Source organism: Ixodes scapularis, unplaced genomic scaffold (genome assembly GCF_016920785.2).
Source record: "Ixodes scapularis isolate PalLabHiFi unplaced genomic scaffold, ASM1692078v2 ptg002451l_1__unscaffolded, whole genome shotgun sequence".
Lineage (NCBI taxonomy): Eukaryota > Metazoa > Arthropoda > Arachnida > Ixodida > Ixodidae > Ixodes > Ixodes scapularis.
Genome location: NW_024610246.1, coordinates 124549 through 146002, shown reverse-complemented (window position 1 = coordinate 146002; position 21454 = coordinate 124549). Strand labels below are relative to the sequence as shown.

The following is a 21454-nucleotide window of genomic DNA, read 5'->3' as shown; positions in this document are numbered from 1 at the left end:
CATTTCCGTTTGAAGTGCACTCCGGAGTCCGTAGGCTTTATCCTTTCTGAAGTGGTGGTGTAGTGTAGTGGAAAGGTGTCTGCCTTACACGCAGCGGGCCCGGGTTCGAACCGCAGTGTGGGTTTACTTCTTTTTTTTTCTTCTCGATTTTTTTTTGTCGGTATTCACATTTCTCTTTTACAATTATCTCTGAAAGACATGAAGGCATGTTGTCGACGAAACTTCGCTGAACTAAATGGCCGGAGGTGCAATAGGGCATAGCGGGTTTGGGTTGCTGGCTGGGCGGCGTGTACGGAGGGCTAAGTGGGTTAATAGGGAGTTTTCATAGACCGTTTTCGCCGTCCCTCAATGCCCTACGCAGCTTGCTATGATGTCGGAACTCTACAGTCAAGGGCATGGGCGCACAGGCGCAGTAGCGGCTTCTTCGTTGCAGAGGGCTTAGCGGTGAACGAAACATGGTCTACGAAAACTCCCTCTTAGTTTTGTAATTAGCAGCCGCATACTGTCGCCGCGAAGCGGCGTGAATGCAGGGGAGGGGGGGGGGGTGTTAACGAGCCCCCCAATGATACACGCGCCGTCGGAAAAGGGTGACCCAAATGGCACGAGCTCTAGCTCCGCGTTCCAGACGGAACTCTAGTAGCAGCTATCGTTCCGTCTGGAACGCTAGCCACACCGTACGTCCAAATCGCCGCCTTCCCTAGGTTCACAGGGGCGAGAGAGGAGGGTGGGGGAGAAGGTTAGGCATATCCATTTCAGTGCTCTGTCTGGACGTAACGCTAGCCACAGCGTTGGACGTAACGCTAGACACCTCTTTTTTTTTTACTTTTTTTTTGTAGGGCATTTGACAATATTTACAGTAAGCTCTCCACGTCGTGCGTATGGCCATTTCCGGTCAACGTGCACGAGCTCGTGCCTATAGCCTTTACTCTTCATTGAATAGGACTGATTTGAGCCAGCACATATGAGAACTGAAAAGAAGCTAAGTGCCTCTGGAGCTGATTTACTAACTATATAAAAATATTTTTGGGTTAGATATATGTGAAGCTAGTCCATGCGCATACATTTTACAGATGCTGGATTTGGTATTTGAAGAATACACTGACCTTGCTGCGGACGACGAAATACATGACATGGCTAAAATCACTCTCCTGCCCATTGTAACTGTCCCAGAGGGTGGGCCAGATTAATGAAAAAAAGAAAAAAGAAACGGTTTATTACTAGGAATATAATCACAACTGTGATAGGCTGTGTCTATACGAGCGTTTTTTAAATTTTTTATTCTTTAAAAATTTTTTAATGGTGATAGCTATGTTAATGCCGCCTTCACTGTATGTTTGTGGAGCTTGGTGCCTGATTATGATTGGTAGAAAAGCGTCCTGTCACTTCTGTACGTCCGTCACTATCCAGCAAGTGTGACGCCGGCGCCTCCAGCAGACACGCTGTCTGTCGAGATAGTGGCGAAGGGCATGAAACACGGGCGTCACTTTTTTTTTTGCATCATAATCAGGTGCACCTTTCAGCGTGTGGTTTTGAGTTAAGCAAAAAAAGGAAAAATTAACAGATGAATATCTCAAAGCCTGTTGCTTTTTCGGGAACCGTGTCAATTGGGTTGGCTTTTATTAATGGCCACCTTTAAAACTACAATAGACCCTTTCCGGAATTCAGTCTGGCCACTTTGATCACTATCATCATCATCTGAAAACGCCATATGTGCTACACTAATGGCGGACTTCTGTTTACTGATGAAGGAAGTTGAAGATGCTCCTGAGCATCTTCATCTTCAGACCCTCAGGGCTAGGGTGACCAGACGTCCCGTTTTGGCCGGGACAGTCCCGTTTTTCAGGTCCATTTCTGCCGTCCCGTCTTTTTATCCCAATATAGAATCATGTCCCGTTTTCGCAGAAGTACATAGTTTCAAAATTGGCACCAAGCGAGTAGAAGCAAACTGCAACTATGCCTATTCGTTGCAAGTATATTTTACAAAACTAACCGTAGGTACTTTACAATATTTACCCAGAGAGTAAAATTTAGGACTGTTCTTGCCCACAAACACTTTTTCTTTCGCGAGGACGGTAGAAATATTTTTTTTTTAGTTACTGGATATAGCACGGATGTAGAATCATGTAGGAATAGCACGCATGTAGAATTTAATTACATTTTTTCTCAAACTTTAGTACCCCCCCCCCCCCCCCCTTTACCGCTGGGATGTCCCGTTTTCTACCTTGAGGAATATGGTCACCCTACTCAGGGCCTGAGGACATTGCAGAGGGGAGTGTGTTACAAGGAGACATCAAAAGCAAACAAACAACAATCAAAAGCAAACAAACGACAATCTTAAGAATGAAAAAAATACATAATAATGAAATGCTAAAAGTTAACACTGTTAAGGCATCGTTTAGAAGCGATGGAATCGGATATGGATGCCACAGATGCTGGAAGGTGATTCCATAAGACCGTCGTCTGAGGTATAAATAAATTATAAAAAGTTGTAGTGTTACATTGAGGAATGCCCATCTGTGGATGGTCAAGAAATTATGATATGTAAAGAGGTGTCAGTAACTTGTCACATAGCAGAGGATTATAGTAATAAATTTTGTGGAACAGACACACTGTTAAGATTTCCACGTAATGCAAGGTTAGGTAGGTTCAAACTTATTTTCATTGATGTTACACTGGCAGTGCAGTGATAATTAGCAAGGATGAAACAAACAGATCTGTTCTGAATTGCTTCAAAAGCCAATATCAACACGTTAATGCCAGGGTTCCCAATTCAAGAGGCATATTCCAGCTTAGAGCGCACGAGCGTTTTGTAAAGAAGCACCTTGAGAGATAAGGGAACTGATGAGAAGTTCAGTGTGATTGTTCGCCTGCACTCAAGCACGTAGACCAAAGTATAGGGTGGTCCAAGTCACCAGGATCGATATAAAATGGATCATAGAAATCGACACCTGCACGTAGCAATCTAGACTTTTTGTCAGAGGTGTATTTCACATGTCGCTTTCCTTTTGTAAAATTAGAAAGCGTAGCTCTCTTTCTGTAAAAAATAAGGCCAAGAAACTTGCCAGGGTCTACGGCGGACAGTGACGCAGACGACAGGGGTCTAGTAGCAAGGTGTGTTTGGCGTTCGTATAGATTGATGGGCTACCTCCTTACTGCGACGGCTTGCGACCAAGGTTTTATAAAATGAAGATAATCTTTTTCAAATGTACCTTCGGTTAAAAAATAAATGCGGGCAATAAAAGCAGAACTTAAAGTAAAAAAAAAAATGTGTCTGCATAACGACAGCGCTTTTGCTGCCAACGTGTCGTCTGCTAGCTTTAGCTGGTCGGCTGCACCGTCGGACGCTGCTCCCGATGCCATCTATGAATACGATCGCCAAACACGCCCTGCTACTGGGCTTGGTCGTCTGGGTCGTTGCCTGCCGTTAACCCTGGCAATTTTCTTGGTCCTATTTTTTGTAATTTTACAAAAAAAAATTGACCCGTGAAATAGATCTTTGACGAAAGGTTTAGATTGCTACGTGCAGGCGCCTGTTTTTATGGTCCATTTTAGATCGATCCTGGTGACTTGGACCACCCTATATATAGAGTATTGTATCGGGCACATAGGGTTTTGTCGAGGGGGGGGACCGCCCATGTCAAAATGGCATAGATGGGGGAGGGGGAGCGGGCAGGGAGAGGAGGTCCCAGCAAAACTGAGGATTTGGGGCTATGTGCTCGTATTGTATATGCAAGTACAGTTGCTGGTGGTGTGAGCTGGAATATGCAAGCGGTGACCGGGCTGCGCAGACCACATAGCCGCAGCAAGTGACTGGCCACAGCCTGGTCGTCACTCATGCTTTCCTGCTTATATCGCTTGCTAATGTATGTATCGAGGTCCTCGTTAGATAAACTTTGTTTCGTGTTAGTACTGGATACCAGAGCAGTTTGAGTGTTGCATTAGAAGGAGGGGGCCAGTCAGGGCCATGTCTTTTTCAAAGTGATATGGCTTGCATGCTCTACTGGACGGTGTTGCACTGTACTCCGCATATTATTCTTAGCACTCAACAGCATCTCTGTTTGACACTATGTGAAATTGCATGCTGTGCATGTTTGCATCTACCGAAGAGCTTAAGCTTCAAATTCGGGCTCAGATTATGAGCCACGAACCAAGAATAAGGTGCCGAATTTCTGTATTATTGAACACGAGCGTATTGGTGAAGGTTCATATCCACACACGAAAGGATAAGAAACGGAAGGTGGACAGGGCCGAAATAGGACCTCTGGAAAGATATCTTGGTTTGTTCTTGTCCACTGCGTTTTTTATTCTTTCATGTGTGCATATGAAAATTTTGTACATTACGATTTATACTGAATTCCTGAAACGGCGAGCATCTAGCGGCATTTATTAGTAATAAATACACCAAACCTTACTTATAGCATGTAAAGTACAAACCGTTATATCATTAAAACAGCCTGCTGGGGTCCTTAACACAAATCCAGTAACTTTACACTGCAGGGATTTCCTTTCGTTTTAGGAGGAGGCTTCATTGGAGACGGTGCGCACTGAAAACTGTGAAACCGCCCAAAGAGAGAGCTTGCCAGATGAAACTTCTCCAGATGACTCCTCTCCAGATGTACCATTGGTAGGCATCGAGCCCTTTGAGCTGTAAGTGTGTTTTAATGGTTGCGACTATAGAGGCTATGTTGTGATACAAGGCAGCCTCGAAATGCTTCTATTCCGCTGTCACTATAGAACGGCGGACAAAGTGGCATCAATGGAAACGCTCATACCAGCTGCACTAGCGTCTCACCGGGTGCCTACCGTACATGTGCGCTTTGCTTAGGGTGGTGACATCTAGCCATTTTGGTTCGCGTCTTTTTATTTATTGTTTGCTTGGATCACATGTCGGCTAGTAGCTTTACCTGCGCGGTGCCGTTTTGTTTCATCTACTTCTTTGACGCATCTCACGTACATGGACCATTGTGTTCTGCTGCGTTCCCTGGGCAATGGAGGAACCAGGCACGTATCCAGGGGGGCCCATGGGGCCCGGCCCCCTCCCCCCCCCCCCCCAATATCTTCCATTTTGCTGGGGCCTCCTCTCCCTCCTCCCCCTCATACAGCATTTGGCCTCTGCCCCCCCCCCCCCTCCCTCCCTCCCTCCCTCTTCCGAAACAAGACCCTGGCTAAGTGCCTGGGAGGAACACGGGCGCTTCACAAGACTGATACACGCATGTGTCCTCACCACATGCAGTTTATTCAGGGAACACAGAGCTGATAGCTCAGGTGGTAAAGCACTTGGCTCACACACAGTAGGCCCATAGTTCGATCCCTGGCAGCGGCAAAGTGTAACAAATGTTTTAGAGCATTCATCAATATCGACGACGGTTTCTCTACACCATCATTTCAACGGGGGGTGAAGAGCCCATAACAGCTATCGCTTTAAAATGAGGTTGAGAAAAAGCATGTGAGACGCCTATAACATATTTATTGTATTTCTGTTTTTTTGTTTTTTTTTATATGCTTCTACATAGCAACATTTTTTTTCTTTTTTTTTTAATAATCATTTTCTTATAAAATAATTGCACTATTTTTAGGCCTTCGTGTTCAGACGACGATGGGAACACCTTCATTTTCCCCAAGCTTGGAGCTCTCCATGATACGATCATCTCTGGCAAACCTCTGACATCTTCATCATTCCGAAAGATTGTGGAGCTCCTCTTTCGCGCAATGGTGAACATAACAGTGTAAGTAAGGTGGTCTCAAAATTCGGACTTATTCCTAGCTTCATCATTTCCAGTTCCTTTCATGGGTGACTTCTTTGTGGGCACCGGTCAACCTTTGTCTTGCTGTATCTTTCTGTATCCAGCTAAACCTATGTCTTAAATCACAGTATCGAAGCAGGTGAAACTGATTTTTGCAATATATTTGAAGTGGGTTTAATCCCTCTAACCCTCCTTGTATACAAAAAAAAAAAAAGTAATTCGGAAAAAAAGCTAGGTTGCTTCTTTCTGGTCCTTATCTTGCCAAATTTTGTGCAGTGGTAAACATAGTAGATTGATGGCTTATTTGCGTTGTTTCACAAGTGCATCTTTGTGCTGAATTTTAGGCTTCTTGGTCGAGACCGCTGCGCCAAAAATGAAATTAGTCAGTTCAGGCTAGAGAAATGTTTGGTTAGTTAGGTCACTTCTTGTCATTTGCTAGAAGCAATCCATGCCCTCGCTGTATTTACAGGTGTATGTGTTGCTGGTGTGTAAAATTAATGGAAGCTTTAAGTAACTTGCTCGTTTTCCTTCAATAGGACAACATGTCTCTTTGTCGAAATTCATATTACAAGAATTTGCTAAGCGGAAAATGTGTAGATATTCCTTTTTTTTTTTTAAATATCTGAAAATTTGGTGCGACTAGTTATAATCGATTGGGGGTCATTGGCATGTTTAAAACATTGATGCACTGTGTACCATCTGAACAATACCTTGCATCTTCCTCGCGTAGGCTCAGTCTGCATACGGGACCTATTGATTCACAATGTGGGTTATAATATTAGAGATTGTTGAGCCATAAGAATGGGCACGACTTTTCTGCAGGATCCCATCTCAGCACTTTTACTCCAAGGTCACTCAGCTACTAACTGACAAGTACCCTCAGCTCCAAGATGTTATAGGAACTGGATCAGTAAGCACATTTCTTTTGCACGTTTATAATAATAGCTGCGATCAATTCTTAGCATTGGTGCTTCTATACATCTTTCCAAAAAACGCTCCTAGGCCGCCGCCATGTTGCTGATGCTGATGCAGCTGGCCCTCTATCAGCTAGAAATTTTCTGCCACCCTCTTGGACTGTGAACACCCGCTCAGTGCGGTTCTCTACCTGTTTTGGCGGTTTTGCATTCAACGTTTTCTCGCCCCTCTTGAAAGTTCCCACTTAATTTTTTTTATGAGTGCTGCATACCCTTTCTGTGTTATCTTCCATTGTGATATATAAGACTGGTAAGTGCCTGCCATTCAAGCTTTTCTGCTCGACATTCATGGGAAACGAAGGAAGTGATGGACGTCGAACTGCCCTCAACGCGATTTTGCAAACATTCTTCTCCCCCCTCCCAGAGATAATCCGCATAGAATCCTCGGTCATCTCCAAAAATAGTTGTCTGGGTTGGGGTGGGAAACGGGTCAGTCGCGTTTGTTCCTTTACCTTGGTGCTTTAGTGAAAAAGAAAGCTCTCCCCAGCTCAAAGGTGAAAAGAGTATAGCTGGACGCCATAATTTCACTCCTTGGCGCAGGAACGATTCCCTTGGTAGGCTCCCAATAACTGATATCGCAGCAAAAATGCTATGGCTGGACCTAAATTTAAATTTAGATAGTTGTTCAAGCTGTGGTATTTCTTTATTTTACAGGACTCGTGGAGAGTAGCACTGCGGTACAAGTTCAAAAATGAAAGACGTCGCCTTTCAGACGACGTCCGGGTTGCTGAAAACCGTGCAAAATTTGGATCAAAAAGACCAAATGATGGAGGTGCAGCCACACAGCTGAAGCGGCAAAAAAAGATTAAGCTGGTGAGGGGCAATGTTTAAACTTTCCGGGATAAACTTGGAAGATCAAAAATTGCTGATGTGGTTCGGATGCGGATATCGTGTCTGCATAGTGGATGATCAAATTGTTATCTACGCATGGTTTTCTTTCTACTCATCAGTGTCTGCCTTAGAAATCAACGAAACGCTTCCATCAATCAGATAACGCGAATCGGGAAAACTACAATGGTTTATCCCGTCTCCGCGAGTAGGTGGAAGCATGAAATGCTTTCGAGTGGGAAGGATTCGGAAAGATGATGATGGCAGGGAGCTCGATTCATTCCGATTCGATGGTTGGCACTCACTGGAAGCTCACCTGAGATTGGAGCTCACCTGGAAGCTCTCAAGATCCCAGGCGAGCTTCCATTAAGTGTCAATCAGTGATTTGGAACCAGTGGAGCCTCCTGCAATCGTCCTTCTTCTTGGGTCCTTGTCTCGCAATGTCCATAAGATCTGAGAACATGCAGCACTCTAATGAGCAGAAAGAGTACTACCCTTGTCGCACTATGGTTTTCGAGATCACTGGCACGTAAAGCTCCTTGCACATCGCCAAAGAGCTTTGCACATGAGCAATCTTCAAGACTTCGTTAACACTACAATTTCTACCTGTTGTGCGACGGCCATGTTCAGTAGCATACTTGAAAACCTTAATCTTCAAACCGCATGTTAGCTAATGTATGAAACCATCGTGGAAACCCCACGATCGTGCTGTTGGGGCAACCATAAGCTATAGACATTTGCAGAAAAAGCTCTCTGGCCGCCGCCATTTTGCGAACCAAGCGGCCCCTACCAGCCATAAATTTCTGCCACCTGCCTGAGCTGTGGAAACCCGGTCAGCATGACTCCCCAGCTGCATTGTGCATTCAGAGTTCGCCAACTTTTCTTGGAAATTTTTACTTTATTTGCCTGTTTAGGATGCTTACCCTTTGTGTGCTATCATGCACTGTGAGAACCAGGGAATACCAGGGCTCATAGCCTGCTCGGCCTTCGCAGGAAACAAACGAAGAGAGTGAACGTCAAGCAACTCGCGAGTCGTGACGGAGGCAGTTCGACATTCTTGAAGGATTATTTCCGTTGAGATAATCTCCAGAAAGCCTTCCCGACTTGTGTTCCGAGTCTTCGCGAAAAATAGCTGATAGGGTCGGGTCCGGAGTGTTTGCTTTGAAGCTGTGCAAAAAAGCAGCTCTCTTCTACATGTGCCCAAAACACGCCGGATTCCGTCTGATCGTCGTGAAGTTACTATCGTCGACACTGTTTATTGGATATGCTGTGTTATTTGAGACCTTTCTCAAATCCTGTTCGGATAACGCGGCATTGTGGGGTACGTACAATATATGTTGTTCGATTGATGAGACTCGTTGAATTTCATTTTGTGGGCGAGTAAATCTATGCAGTTTGAATATCCTGTGCGGTCAAATATTTTTGACGGTTAAGATCTTTGTAGATTGACAAGGCGGAGTGTATGGTGCCGTAAAAAGACCAACATAAAATAAAACAAACATCCCAGTTGCATTCGTTCTGTCGCTCACGGACTCACCAAAACAGCTTTCGTTGCTTTGTTTTTGTTCTCAAAAATAGTACAGAGCATTCTTAAAAACCCCGAGAAATTCTATTTGCCATAGAATACAAAAGAAAAATAGAACACGGCAATTTAGCCTCCACCAGCGTCCGAAAGTGTGCCCACGCAGGCTGCCACAGCCCACTGACGAGAAACTCCACAGCTCAGCGCAGTCTGGCAACACTGACTTATCCTCTCAAAACCAGGGATGCCTGCTGTAAATCGCTTCGTTCGAGACTGCCGCTTGAAAGGTCTATAGGCAACTTTCAAAAATCCTGCCATGCAACATTGCATGCGTTGCACGCTCGGAACAGTTGGCTGCGAAGCTGAGTGACATGGTTTCAGTCGAACAGGCGTTGTCTCTGCTTGCGCGACGAAACATGTGCAATCGCAAGTATGCTGAAGTTTCTCTCGCGTAAAACATCAACCAAGGCACCTGCAATTTTTTTGCTTAAAACCTGGCATGCTCGAAACCAATAAAATAGTGGCCAGTGTTTTTTTAATTGCTTGGCGACATTTATGGTATTTTACACTTGTGGGATGTCTCAGTTGTGAAAATGAAGTAGCGAGTTCCATTATGACACAATAATCATGGCAAATATCTGAAGCCGGAACTAAATGGCCCGCTAGTACCCGGAATTCATTTCTTGGCATCTCCTCACCAGGGGCCGCCCCGATTCGGAAAAAAGCTTATTGCAAAATGGCGGAAGGTTCATTTCTTCCCACGACCCCGGCTTGGCTTGGCCACCTGGAGATGGAGGTCGTTCCTTCCCATGATCGTCTAGCTGTTTATCGCTCAAAGTGGCGCATAAAAAAATTTGAACGTTCCCACCTCGTGATACAAAGTTGGGGGTGCATTTATTGAGCAAGGTGCAAGGAAATATGTTATATATTTTTATCTGGACTGTTTCCTTTTTTATATTGTGTGTTTTCTACTGTTTGTGCTCCCGTAGGGTAATGCCTTGGGCAATGTTAGGTCAAATGATTGAATTCAATTTTACCTTATCAGAAATTTTGGCATGCTAAGAGCATCAAGCACTAAAAAGGTAGTCAGTTGTTGTCCTTCTGTTAATGAATATTCATGTCTAAATCGCGCCCTTTCGATCATGCCTCTCAAGAACATCACTGCTTCGGCTTTGGCTGGAGAGGACGAAGCCAGCCTGATCGCCCATGAGGAATGGCTTATACGAGAAGGACGAAAGGCAGCTCCTGATGAAAAAGGAATCCATGAAAGGATGACTCTCACTGCGAGGAAGAGGCTCTCTGACATGGCACAAATGGGCATTGATGCTGTTAGGACAAGGTACCCATACCTGATGGACTCTCAGCGAGTGAGTCATTGCTGCTACTCTTCCGCTTTATTGAATACGAAGGTGTTGTTGACTTTTTTTTTGTACTCTTGTTTGAATACAGAAACTCTTATTGAAGGGACACTGACAGGGTGTTTATGCTCGCCGATGTTTTTAGTTGTACATGGCTTATGAGAACCCAACTGCCCAGAACAGAATTTGAGGCTCAAAATTCAGTTTCTTTCCGCCCGAGGACCGCCACGAGAACTGGCCGGTTCGAGTTGCGCTCTCTCTCTTTGTGATCACGGGCTGTTTTCTAAGGTTTAGACACAACCACCAAATTTAATCAAAGTCGTGGGTCATTGAAGGCACACAGTCAATATTAAAAATAGCAAAAAGATGAAACCCTTTTTTTGTGACTTCTAAAAAGCTGTTAATAAGATTATTGAGGAAAAAAAAAGTTGCACAGAGAACCAGACGCATTCTGTGCATTTCCTCGTTCAATAGCCCTTTTGCGAAATCCCCCAAGCGCCCTGGCCCGCGCGCGAGGAATTGTGGGAGAGACTGTCCCTGGCCTGGCCACTCTGCCTTGAGATCGCATTGCCTCGTCGCTCGTCTCCTCATAATCTTGTTTTTTGATTTCATTACCTATTTTTATATGTTCAAGTGTATATTTATTGGTTCTAAGTGTTTCTATTTTCTTCTGTGCGCAGTATTTTTTGCATATATATAGTTTTTGTCTTTATTATGCCTTTTTCGACGGGAGTGCTGACGAACAACAGGCCGCTTCGCGTGTCGTTCTCCGGGTGAGTGTTATCGTTGCTACTGGTTCCTGTCGTGCTGTTAGCTGTTCATTTTGGTTCACTTGACCCGCGTGCAGTCGTGAGGAGCCGTTTATGAACACCCACGCAGATGTCATAGGGGTAGGCAGACTCTAAATCAAGAATTGCGACGCGAGAGCAGAGTGCGCTGTGATTTAGCCGCCCGCGCCTGCTCCGTTGACTCGCAGTGCAGCGTATGCCTTCGGGTGCCGCTTGCTTGACCAAGATACAGCAAGCTGCTTTGTCGCTGCGAACCATTTGTCCGAATGTTTGCAAAGCTGAGGCATATGCAACGCTGTGGCATTTGACAACTGCGCGCTGCGGTGCGATCCCTTTGCAAATGCCGACGGCTCAATGTCGCGGCTTGAATGTGCCTATGGCATGCCTTCATAATCTTTCTTTTAAGCGGTTGTCATTTGCCAACGCCCTTTTTCAAGTGCAGAGATAAGTTGCCGCGAATCATTTGTCCGAATGCCTGCAAAGCCGTAGCACCGTTTGTCATATCCAACGCTGCGGTGCCTGACAAACTGCGCTCAGCGGCGCGAGCCCTTCGCAAGCGCCGGGCGGCCCAACATCGCGGCTTGTGTGCGCTTATAGTATGCCTTCTTAAACTACTTGCTAAGCGGTTGTCAGTTAAAAGCACCCCTTTTCAAGTGCAGAGGTGTGCTGTCTCCCAGGCAGTCATCTTGAAACTCGTAGTTCCTTCGATAATTTTATTTCTCTAGTCAAGATGTCAGCTCAAGGTATTTTATTTCTTTAGGTCACCTTCAGCAGTAACATGCCCTCATAGTACAGTTTGCTGTGTGCCAGGCTGTACAAACAGTACTGCCGGCGGACGGCATGTTTCCTGGCACTGCTTCCCAAAAGACAGCGTCCTGCGAAGCGTTTGGGTGAAGACAACTGCGTGCAGTTGTGAGGCGCTGCAAAGTTGGACATGCCGAACAGTGTTACGGTTTCGCAGGCATTCAGACAAATGATTCGTGACAGCAAAGCGGCGGGCTGTATCTTACTCAAGTAAGCGGTATTGAAGGCACATGCTACAGTGCCAGTCAACTAAGCGACGCGAGAGCCGAGTGCGATTGAGCCACCTGCACTCGCTTTGTTGACTCGCACCGCACTCGGCTCTCGCGTCGTGATTGTTGATTCAGAGCTCTGCCTACCCCTATGACATGGGTGCGGGTGTTCATAAACGGCTCCTCTCGACTACACCTGGGTCAAATGAACCAAAAATGAACAGCTAACAGCACGATAGGAATCAGTAGCAATGGTAGTACTCACCCGCGGAACGACACGCGAAGCGGCGTGTGCAGAAGAAAATAGAAACATTTATAAGCAATAAAAAATACAGTGGTACAGATAAAAATAGGTAATGGAAATGAAAAACCGGATTAAGAGGAGACAGGCGACAAGGCAATGCGATTTCAAGGCAGAGCAGCCAAGCAAGGGAGCCTGTTGAGTGTTAGCAACATCCTAGCTAATGCAGCGACCAACGACTTAGTTGGAAGCTATGGTTCACAGGCCAGGTTTGGAGATCCTATCAACTCTATGCCATACTGCATGAAAAGGACTCGAGGGTCCGAAAGAAAAGAGTAAGAGATTGCATGCGAAGAAGAAGGTTTGATATTTCATCAGCGTGATGTCTGTAGTACCAATTATTTCTCTGCACTCTTGCAAGACTTGCTTGGCAAGTCAATAGACATATTAAGAACTTCAGAGCAAAGGGAAGTTAAAAAAAATAATGTTACTAAAAAAAGAAACTTGCGTATTGTGTGTTCGTATGTTTGTTCCTAAAGCCCTTCCCACACCTTCAAGTTGTGGTAAATGGGGGATTCGGCCAACTCGCTGAAAGCCGACTCATCGACAGTCAATTCGTAATATAGGCCAATTTGTTGTAGGACAATTCATCAAAAGGCAACTTGTCGAAAGGCAACCTGGGACTGTCATTTAACCCATTCGAGGCCGATTCCTCGAATGAGTTAAATGACGGTCCCAGGTAAAAGTTCATGGTTCCTTGTTATCTTTTGATCTAAATTTTTATTTGTGTTTGGACTAGGGACAGCGGTCTTTTTAGGTTTTAGGACAGTACCTTGAGACAAGTTTAGAAATGTAAATTTCGGGATTGTCCTTTTGCTAGTTTTCTTTATTACTTTTTGTAATGAGCCGCTGCGGACTGTTGCCGCGAAGCAGCGTGGACGGGTAGGCCAAGCAAACTCACACGTGCCACAGTGATGCACACGCGACGTAGTAACTGTCCCCCACTGCACCGTGAAAGTGGAGAAAGCTGCAAGTTGTTATCTTCGACAAGAAAGAGCACACTGGATGTTTATTACGATACGGCGATATTACGCATTACTATAGGGCAGGATTTGCTTTAACATTTCAGGACAAAATTATATATTATGGCTTTGAAACAGCGGCGACCAGTTGGCGTCTTCGACTAATTTTTCTTCGACGATTTGCCTTATGACGATTCGGCCTATTCGACAAATGGGCTGCTGACGAGTTTACCGTCGATGAGTTGGCTTTCGGTGAGTTGGCCTAGACTCGGTAAATGGTAGTGCCAGTAAAATCTGAATTTAGGCGTTGTTTCTTGTTTCCCTTATTTAAATTAATGAACAAGTGCCAATTTCTTTGTAAATTTTATTAAAGAAATGCCGTGGCATATTTCCTGAACTTTCAATTTTTATATTTTCTTTTGTGAAGTTCGCTAAAGATTTCGAGAGGCTCACGAAGATGAACCTGGCCGACAAAGTCGCAAAAGGGATTGACAAGATCGTTCTGTTGGCCACAAAGAAGGCGATCGACTGCCAGGAGCATGTCCTACTTACACTGCAAGCAGCACCGCACATGGATCTGGGGAGGCTCAGGACACGGCGTGAGTACAGTAAGAAAACCGCTGCGCAAGGGAGGCTTTTCGACCAAGCGATAAAATACCACCATTCAATGCATGCATGGGAAAAGATAGTAAAAAAACAAACAAAAAACTTTCAGTCTTTCTCTTTTGTTGAGGAAGGAAGACTAGCGGAGCTGCACTATGGTGGGAATGAAGTAATGGACGATCGCTAGTCGGCAAGCCAGAGTGGAAAGGTTGCGGCCATCTATGATGGTTGCTGCCGTCTCCTATATATGGCGGTAGCTGTCCAGAGTTCTGTGTCATCGGGTTATTTGAGGACTGACACGACCCTGGGGAAACTAGCCGCTAACAGCTCCACTGTAAAAAAAATAACCGAGTTTATGTGTGCAACCACGTTGGCGCATTGCTCGGCTGAGAAGTAAGCGAAACTATAGCTTTCAAAATGCGGCCTTTAGGGTGGGCTGCTTTGTGCTGGCCTCCCCTGTATTGAAAGATGGAACGTGACTGGCACTCTCGCTATCAGCGCGCTCGGAAACAATAGTGCTACGTGCTGCAATTTTGCCGCTCTGGTCGTTGGTCGCTCGTGCTAATCTTTTTCTGCTGCAGCTGTACATGCGCAGCGCCTTGGCAGAGGAGAACCCTCTGCCAAGGTGCAGGCAGCGTGGTGGAGGGCCGTAGAGGACAGACATTTGGGCTGCACACCAGTGTATGGGGAATAACTTTGGGAGTTTGTATCATACTCCCAAGGTTATTTCCCCGTGGTGATTTGAATTGTTTCATACCATTTGGTGACATGTCCAATGGCTTATCTATAATATTATGTTGCACCCATTTAGGTCGTTCTGGTGTGTTGCCTTCTTTTCTTTTAGTGGGGACAGGCTTGGCCAAGTGAACATCTTAGTATTTGTCTGAAGTTCCCTCATTGTCACTGATCCTACTGGAAGATAAGCAGAACAATGCATACATTTTTTTTCTGAAACCGTCCAGGACACGTGCAACGAAGAGTACAAAAATGTATTTGATATCTTACACAAATGTTGTTGGTGTTTTTCAGACATCCTGACTGTTGCAACTCTGCGCATTTTGGCACTGAACGTCAAGGAGTCAACATCACTGCCCCTAATGTTCGTGCAAGAAGATGTAAGTTATTTCACTATATTTTTGCGAAAGTTGATGCTAGCAAGAACAAAGTTCCAGCCTACCTTCAATGTAGCAGGGTTAAATAAATGCTAACTAAAGAGGTTTTTTTGTTGTTTTTTGTGGGTAGAGTGTTCGTTTTTTTTTTGTTTTCACGGTATGTTTTTTCATAGTGCCCGCAGGGGCTAGAATTGGAGCCTTCTGAATACATATTAGTGACCATGTTGATGTCAAAGGAAACAAACATGTGAAATGCACATGAATACAAGTCCTGAAAAACCAATGAAGGCTGGAAGGCGGCAGGCATGCTGATCTTTCTCGGGTTTTCAATACAGAGACAGTGTAGCGTGTTAACTGGCTTCCAACAGTTCAATAGCAGCTTGTTCACCTGGCCCCTTTTGTTAATGGGGTGTCCCAAACATTAGGCCCACCAGGCCCCAAATACTTCTGTAACGCTCAAGAGATAATGGCCACCTAAATTACAGAGATATAAAGTAAAAATTTGAGGCGAACCAAGTTTCGGGTACAATGGCTGAAACGCCAAAAACCTAATAGTCTGGCTTCCAAAACACAGCCATGCTCAACGTGCCTCATGCTGGATTTTCACTGCTCCGGTTGGTGTTCGGACGGGAGAGATATGGCCAGCGACTGCACATAAAATGTAAATGTAGCTCGTGAAAATTAATTTATACAACTACATACGAGACATTGTTATGTTTGCTGTTTTCTGGAACCTTCATCTTTGGGTTTTTTTAGTGTAGAGGAGGAAGCAAAAAAATTAACATTGGCCAACGAACAAATAATAGCATGTACCGTTATGGTCAGTCGGTAGCCCTGTACGGTTCATAAATGCGGGGTGGCGAGGTAAGCAGGGTGCGTCCGTGGCAGACATAGATTGTAGCACCTGAGCTGCCTGCCTTCTGTCGGTGTTTGCCCCCTTTTTTCTCCTTGAAACTTGTCTGCCCTTGGCTATGTTCGCTGATACCGATAAGAACCCATTATTGCACCCAATGAGCGCTGACGACCGATGACACTGCCTGACAAAGCGCGTCTGCGCAAACATCCCTGCTTTTTGTCTTCTCTTCCTTCTGCACGTATTGTTTCTCATCTGTGCATTTGTTGGTGTCCTCTTATCCAAACAATAACCTCAAATGTACACAGGAAGGCTGCTGTCCGCATAAAGAAACCAGGCCACTGTAAAAGTGAGATGTGATAGCAAAGCGAAAAATCACTCTCATGGTGAAAACGAACCAGTGATGCGTCAGATTTTTGGCGTGACTTTTATTTTTTTTATCTCCAGACCTGTACTCATTTCCAACAATAAATAAGTCTAGCAGCGTATCATAATGCATCGGAAAAGTATCTCACTATTGAAATGCAAATAGGTTTCACAAATGCATCTTCATACTGAAATAGAGATACTAAAATATATCTCTAAGCTTATATCGCAATATTTTCATGTCGTGATGTTTCCCCAATTGTAATTCCTCATTCATTTTACATTGTTGCAGATGCCGGTTACTTATTTAAACATAAGCAATGCTCATGGCCTGAACTGGAGTGAATAATAGCAGTTGACAAGAGCAAACATGTTTTGGCCTTCTACATTAAAATATGTTGTGCCTTTTCCTTTTACCTAACGCAGGATGAAAACATCCCACCGACACCGTGTGTCCTGTACAGCGGGCAAGACTTAGAGGATGCAGACTTCTTTCACCTGGTTGTTGATCGTGAGAGGTTGTTCTCCGTTCCAAATGCTGAGGAGGGGCTGTGTATGTTGTTGGCAGCCTATTGGTTGTTCAGTATACAATATGAACGGAAGGCCTTCAACATGCTCGTCACTCTGGAGAGGCTTTTTCTCGGCATGAGCCACACAACTCCAAGGGCAGTGGTAATTAAATTTTTAAACAAAGTTTGCAGGCACGTGCATGGTTGAAGCAATGATTTGTGCTTCAACCACACGCGCATTAACTGCTTCGTTACGGTTCAGTTTGAGCTTTTTCTTTTTTTTTTTTTTTTTTTTACGGTGTTAGTTTGCAGGCTCTGTAAAAATGGATGTCCACCCACGGGACAGTGGGGCTTTACAGTTCAAGTAAGGAAAATGAACACATATTTTATTCAACATTTTATAAGTTAATTTTTACAAAATAGGTTTTGGGAAGAATAGCAAAACTGGAGTGATACCGGCAGAGAAATGAGGCTCATTTATTGGTACGAAAATCAAAGAAGCAGTGCCAGTCAGTTTCAGTGCAGAGGTAGATTTCACAGGACGTGCAATGGTGCTGAGTTTTCTTTGAGGAGCCAGGGTTCCTGCACTGTGTAGCATTCTTGACGTCTTCTTTCTTTGGCACGTGAAGTGCCTGCGCCGTCTGGACTGGCGAGTTCGGCAGTGGCTTGACTCTCTTGCGCGGAACCTGTGGCACCGCACAAACTTTCTAAAATGGCATCAGCCTGACTTGTTAGTCCTGAAAATCGAGCACAATCAATCAAACCAATTGTTTTCACTTCGCGAGTGTTTCAGATTGGTGCGAGCAAAACATGATCATCGCGAAATTCGTGTCATAAGTTTTGGGTCCCAGCGTCCACCCACGTAGACAGTTTGACAAGGGACTACTATAACCCTTGCTAATACTGTTGAAAATATTAAGCATTAGTGACCATCTGTGAACTTTCAAGAACTCTAGAAATATAAATTAACACAGCCTCCGTTTGTGTAAATCACATAAACTGATTACATACCTTGGCGTCGCCCGTAGAACATGCGAGTGCTGCAGGTCGCCATTTTTAACAGCAAGCAACAAGTTTTCAGTGCTGTTTGCTCAACACTCCTCCAGATGGCAGCACAGACTACGTCCATGACGGTGGACAGGCGTCCTTTTCTGTGTGCAACGAAGTTTTTTTTTTTTTTCTTCTTCTTACAATTCAAAACCCAATGTTTACACTGGTGGACGCAGGGTCTCAGGAGGTTATACAGGGTGTTTCACGAAAGGTGGACAAATTCAATATTGCAAAAACTGCTCGAAGGCTTGTGTCGTTTTGGCCCTGGGCTCGAGGCCTATTTAGGAAAACTTTTGAAGTCCGGGATAATTAGATTGTTAATTATTTTTGAGTAACTGACTTTTTAGTATTGTGTTTTAGGTTATGGTTTCAATTAGAAAATTGCTCAGCATCATTGAAAAACACTAGATCAACATATTACACAACAATAGAAGGCACGTGCAGCATCTTACGACTTTCTGAAAAACCTCACAAATGGGATAGGTTTTTAAGTTTCGGTTTGCTATTGGAGCGCATCTCGACCTCGACGGCACCATGCCCCGTGGAGAAATGGTGCAACCAGCCTCTGCTGCGTTGCGCAAGGACATCGCAGCAGAGGTTGCTTGCGCCATTTCTCCATGGGGCGCGGTGCAATCGGGGCCGAGATGTGCTCCAATTGCAAAACGAAACTTAAAAACCCGTCGAATTTGTACTGTTTTTCAGAAAGCTGTAAAATGCTGTGCACGCCTTCTGTTGTTGTGCAATATGTTGATCTAGTGTTTTTCAATGATGCTGAGCAATTTTCTAATTAAAACCATAACCTAAAACACAATATTAAAAAGTTAGTTACTCAAAAATAATTAACAATCTAATTATCCCGGACTTTAATCATTTTCCTAACTAGGCTCCTCGTCCAGGACCAGAATGACACAAGCCTTTTTTTTGTTGCGACCCATAGTTTTCGCAATATCGAATTTGTCCACTTTTCGTGAAACACCCTCTATGTGGATATTGCACTTTTCGCGACAGTATTATCAGGTTAATTTTTATTTTGCTTACAGAACAAATGATAGAATGTTTTATGGAGGCATGTTTTCTTTTTCTGTCTTTAAATGTATAACTTATGCCGACCTCCTGTAGGTGAGGTATAATTTATCTGTACGGGGGTTCCTCATTCCTAGTCACTTTCCAAAACTTTATAATTTTCTTTGTACTTGAGATTTCTGTGATATTTTTCATTACATGTTGGCAGATAGCATTGTTTATGTCAAGGAATGGCATACATTGTATTTTTTTTTTTCGTTTGTCTTTTAGGGCACAATAAATGTTCAATTTTACACATTCTAATTGATGTCATAATGAGCTTCACTTACTGAAATACTGCTGTGGTTCAGTCAAGGGCTAGACCGCCATGCTTCCAATTAGTAAATAGATATGCTTAAGGAGATGAGTGAAGCGTGTTTCCTGCAATCCTCTGAGACAAAACTTGGCACTTGATCTCCAAACAGGAAAGCTCCACATGCTTCATTTGTAAAAGCCCATTATGTTTATAACTATGGTTTAGCCGTGCAGTACGATGCTTGGGGCCACTGCTTGCTCACTTGAAGTTCGAGAAAGGGCGGCACCGGAAGCACTACCAGTTGCCCTCAGGCTTATGATGTGGCTTGCAAGTAGCTCTTTTGTATTACTTCATGAAGTGAGTTGCGTTCAATGTGACTCGTTCTTTCTTTATCATGTGCCTTGTATGTGATTTGGCAATACCCCCCAGGTGAAAAAAAGTAAATGTGTTTAGTAAACATGATAAGCTGAGAATCATGATAAGAATATCCAATACTTTATATGATTTTCGTACAATTTAGAATTTCTGATATGTGTATTGGACACATGCCTATAAAATTTTTACTAGGGCCTATGCTTCATTTCAGCTTTCGTCCGAGTGCGGCAGACGCTACCGGCCAATCCAGCATCGGCAGAGTGTCATGTGAGCTTGAACTCCACATAACCAAAACGTTGCATGATACTCTCCCGGCACTGGATTGGCTGGGGTGGCCCAGCATCCACTGGGCCACCCCAGGGGGCGCCCATTTTACGGCAAGCACCCTCTACCAGGGGTGTTTGGCAAGCACCCATTATAAAGGGTGTTTGCCTGAACACCCTAAGGGTGTTAGCCCTGGGACAAACTGGTGTACACCCTTAAGGGTGTAAAAACTTTTAGTGTGTACGTCGCTTTCCGGACGTGCTGCGTCACTTCAAGGTCTATTGACCGAAACGCAGATAACCCAAATGAGTGCGAAAAGACTTGCCTTCAAAGAGACGTCATGGTTCGAAGACGTAATGTTAATGCAAGCACGTTACAGAGAGATACTTCGCCGCTGCAGATAGCCTCTTAATTTCTCTCAGCAAGCTCTCGCAGCGGTCACTTTCGTCCCTTCGTAATGGGAAAATATTGTCGTCCTAGTTTTGTTATCTTGGGTCATTTACTAACAACCTCAAATGGTCACTTAATTGCACCAGCTGAATTTAGCTCTCTGATATATCATATATATCCCTAAGAGAGTGGACCGCCGAAGATGTGAGAAATGTTTACACAAATTTCTCTCTGATAACGACGTCACACTTTTGTTGTTACGTCATGGCCTGTAAAGTTGTTCCGCAGATATTTATTATTCTATTTTAAAGGAGCGGTGCAACGATATTCATTTGGAATGTTTTTTTGTTTTGTTTTTTTCACTTTACACGAGCTTACTGGCACGAGTGGGGCTCAAGGATACTCGCACGTCACCCCACTGGCCAAGAAACTCCTTTGTTGCGGTGTAATTTCAAGGAGAAAAGCGATGATTTTCATTCAATCTCTCTTTTGCAAAGTTTGATGACGTACCGTGGGGATCGCAGTACACCCCAATGACGATATTTGAGTCTGGTTCATAGCTTGGACCCGAGCTTTGCTTGGGCACTCGATTTGGGCTCGTGATAATTACTAGCTCGACATGCATTCGGGCAGTGGCCCGTGTCCAATCGCTGCAACGACGACAACAGCCGAGCCATAACAATGTGTGGAACTCAGCGCGTGTCCTGTGCTTTCCCAACCCCAGCGCGTGGCTATGATCAACAGTGGCGGCCTATAATCGGCTCCAGATCACGTGGCCGTTTGTTCTGGCTGCGAGTTGAGGGGATGAACGCTGCTCGTTTTAGAGCGCAGCTCTTAGGGGCCCGTTCCCGGCTTGAGCGCCGTCGCCGTCGCCATCGCCGTCGGCGTCGCCGTCGCCGTCGCCGTCGGCGTCGCCGTTGGCGTCGCCGTCGGCGTAACCAAGGTAACCCCAAGGTCACATGACCCCCAAGGTCACCCCAAGGTCACGCGACCCCCAAGGTCATCCCAAGGTCACCCCAGAGGTCACGTGACCCCTTTCCAGAGTCACGTGACCTTCGCAAGTCACGTGACACCCCCGAGGTCACGTGACCCCCCCCCCCCCCCCCCCGAGGTCACGTGACCAC

The 21454-nt window shown here is 44.9% G+C and overlaps 2 protein-coding genes across 4 annotated transcripts; one reads left to right on the top strand and one right to left on the bottom strand.

Moving 5' to 3' along the window:
- Nucleotides 1-4207: 4207 nt before the first annotated feature.
- LOC120841621 (sterile alpha motif domain-containing protein 3-like) lies at nt 4208-17382 on the top strand. Of its 3 annotated transcripts, none has more exons than XM_040212546.3 (8): nt 4209-4624; nt 5577-5726; nt 6567-6654; nt 7373-7531; nt 10223-10435; nt 13918-14089; nt 15123-15208; nt 16851-17382. In XM_040212546.3, the coding sequence occupies exons 1-8, from the start codon at nt 4584-4586 to the stop codon at nt 17139-17141; spliced, it is 1200 nt and encodes a 399-aa protein (XP_040068480.1). In that variant the 5' UTR covers nt 4209-4583; the 3' UTR covers nt 17142-17382. The 3 variants fall into 3 exon arrangements, with proteins under 3 accessions (XP_042144306.1, XP_040068480.1, XP_042144307.1); XM_042288373.1 differs by having other exon boundaries at nt 4213-4647; XM_042288372.1 differs by lacking the exon at nt 7373-7531 and having other exon boundaries at nt 4208-4624.
- A 4-nt stretch (nt 17383-17386) lies between these two features.
- On the bottom strand, nt 17387-18062 carry LOC115320945. Its single transcript, XM_040212548.2, has 2 exons — nt 17945-18062; nt 17387-17670 (listed from the first exon to the last, which is right to left on the bottom strand). Exons 1-2 carry the CDS (start codon nt 18060-18062, stop codon nt 17468-17470), a joined length of 321 nt encoding a protein of 106 aa, XP_040068482.1. The 3' UTR covers nt 17387-17467.
- Nucleotides 18063-21454: the final 3392 nt, after the last annotated feature.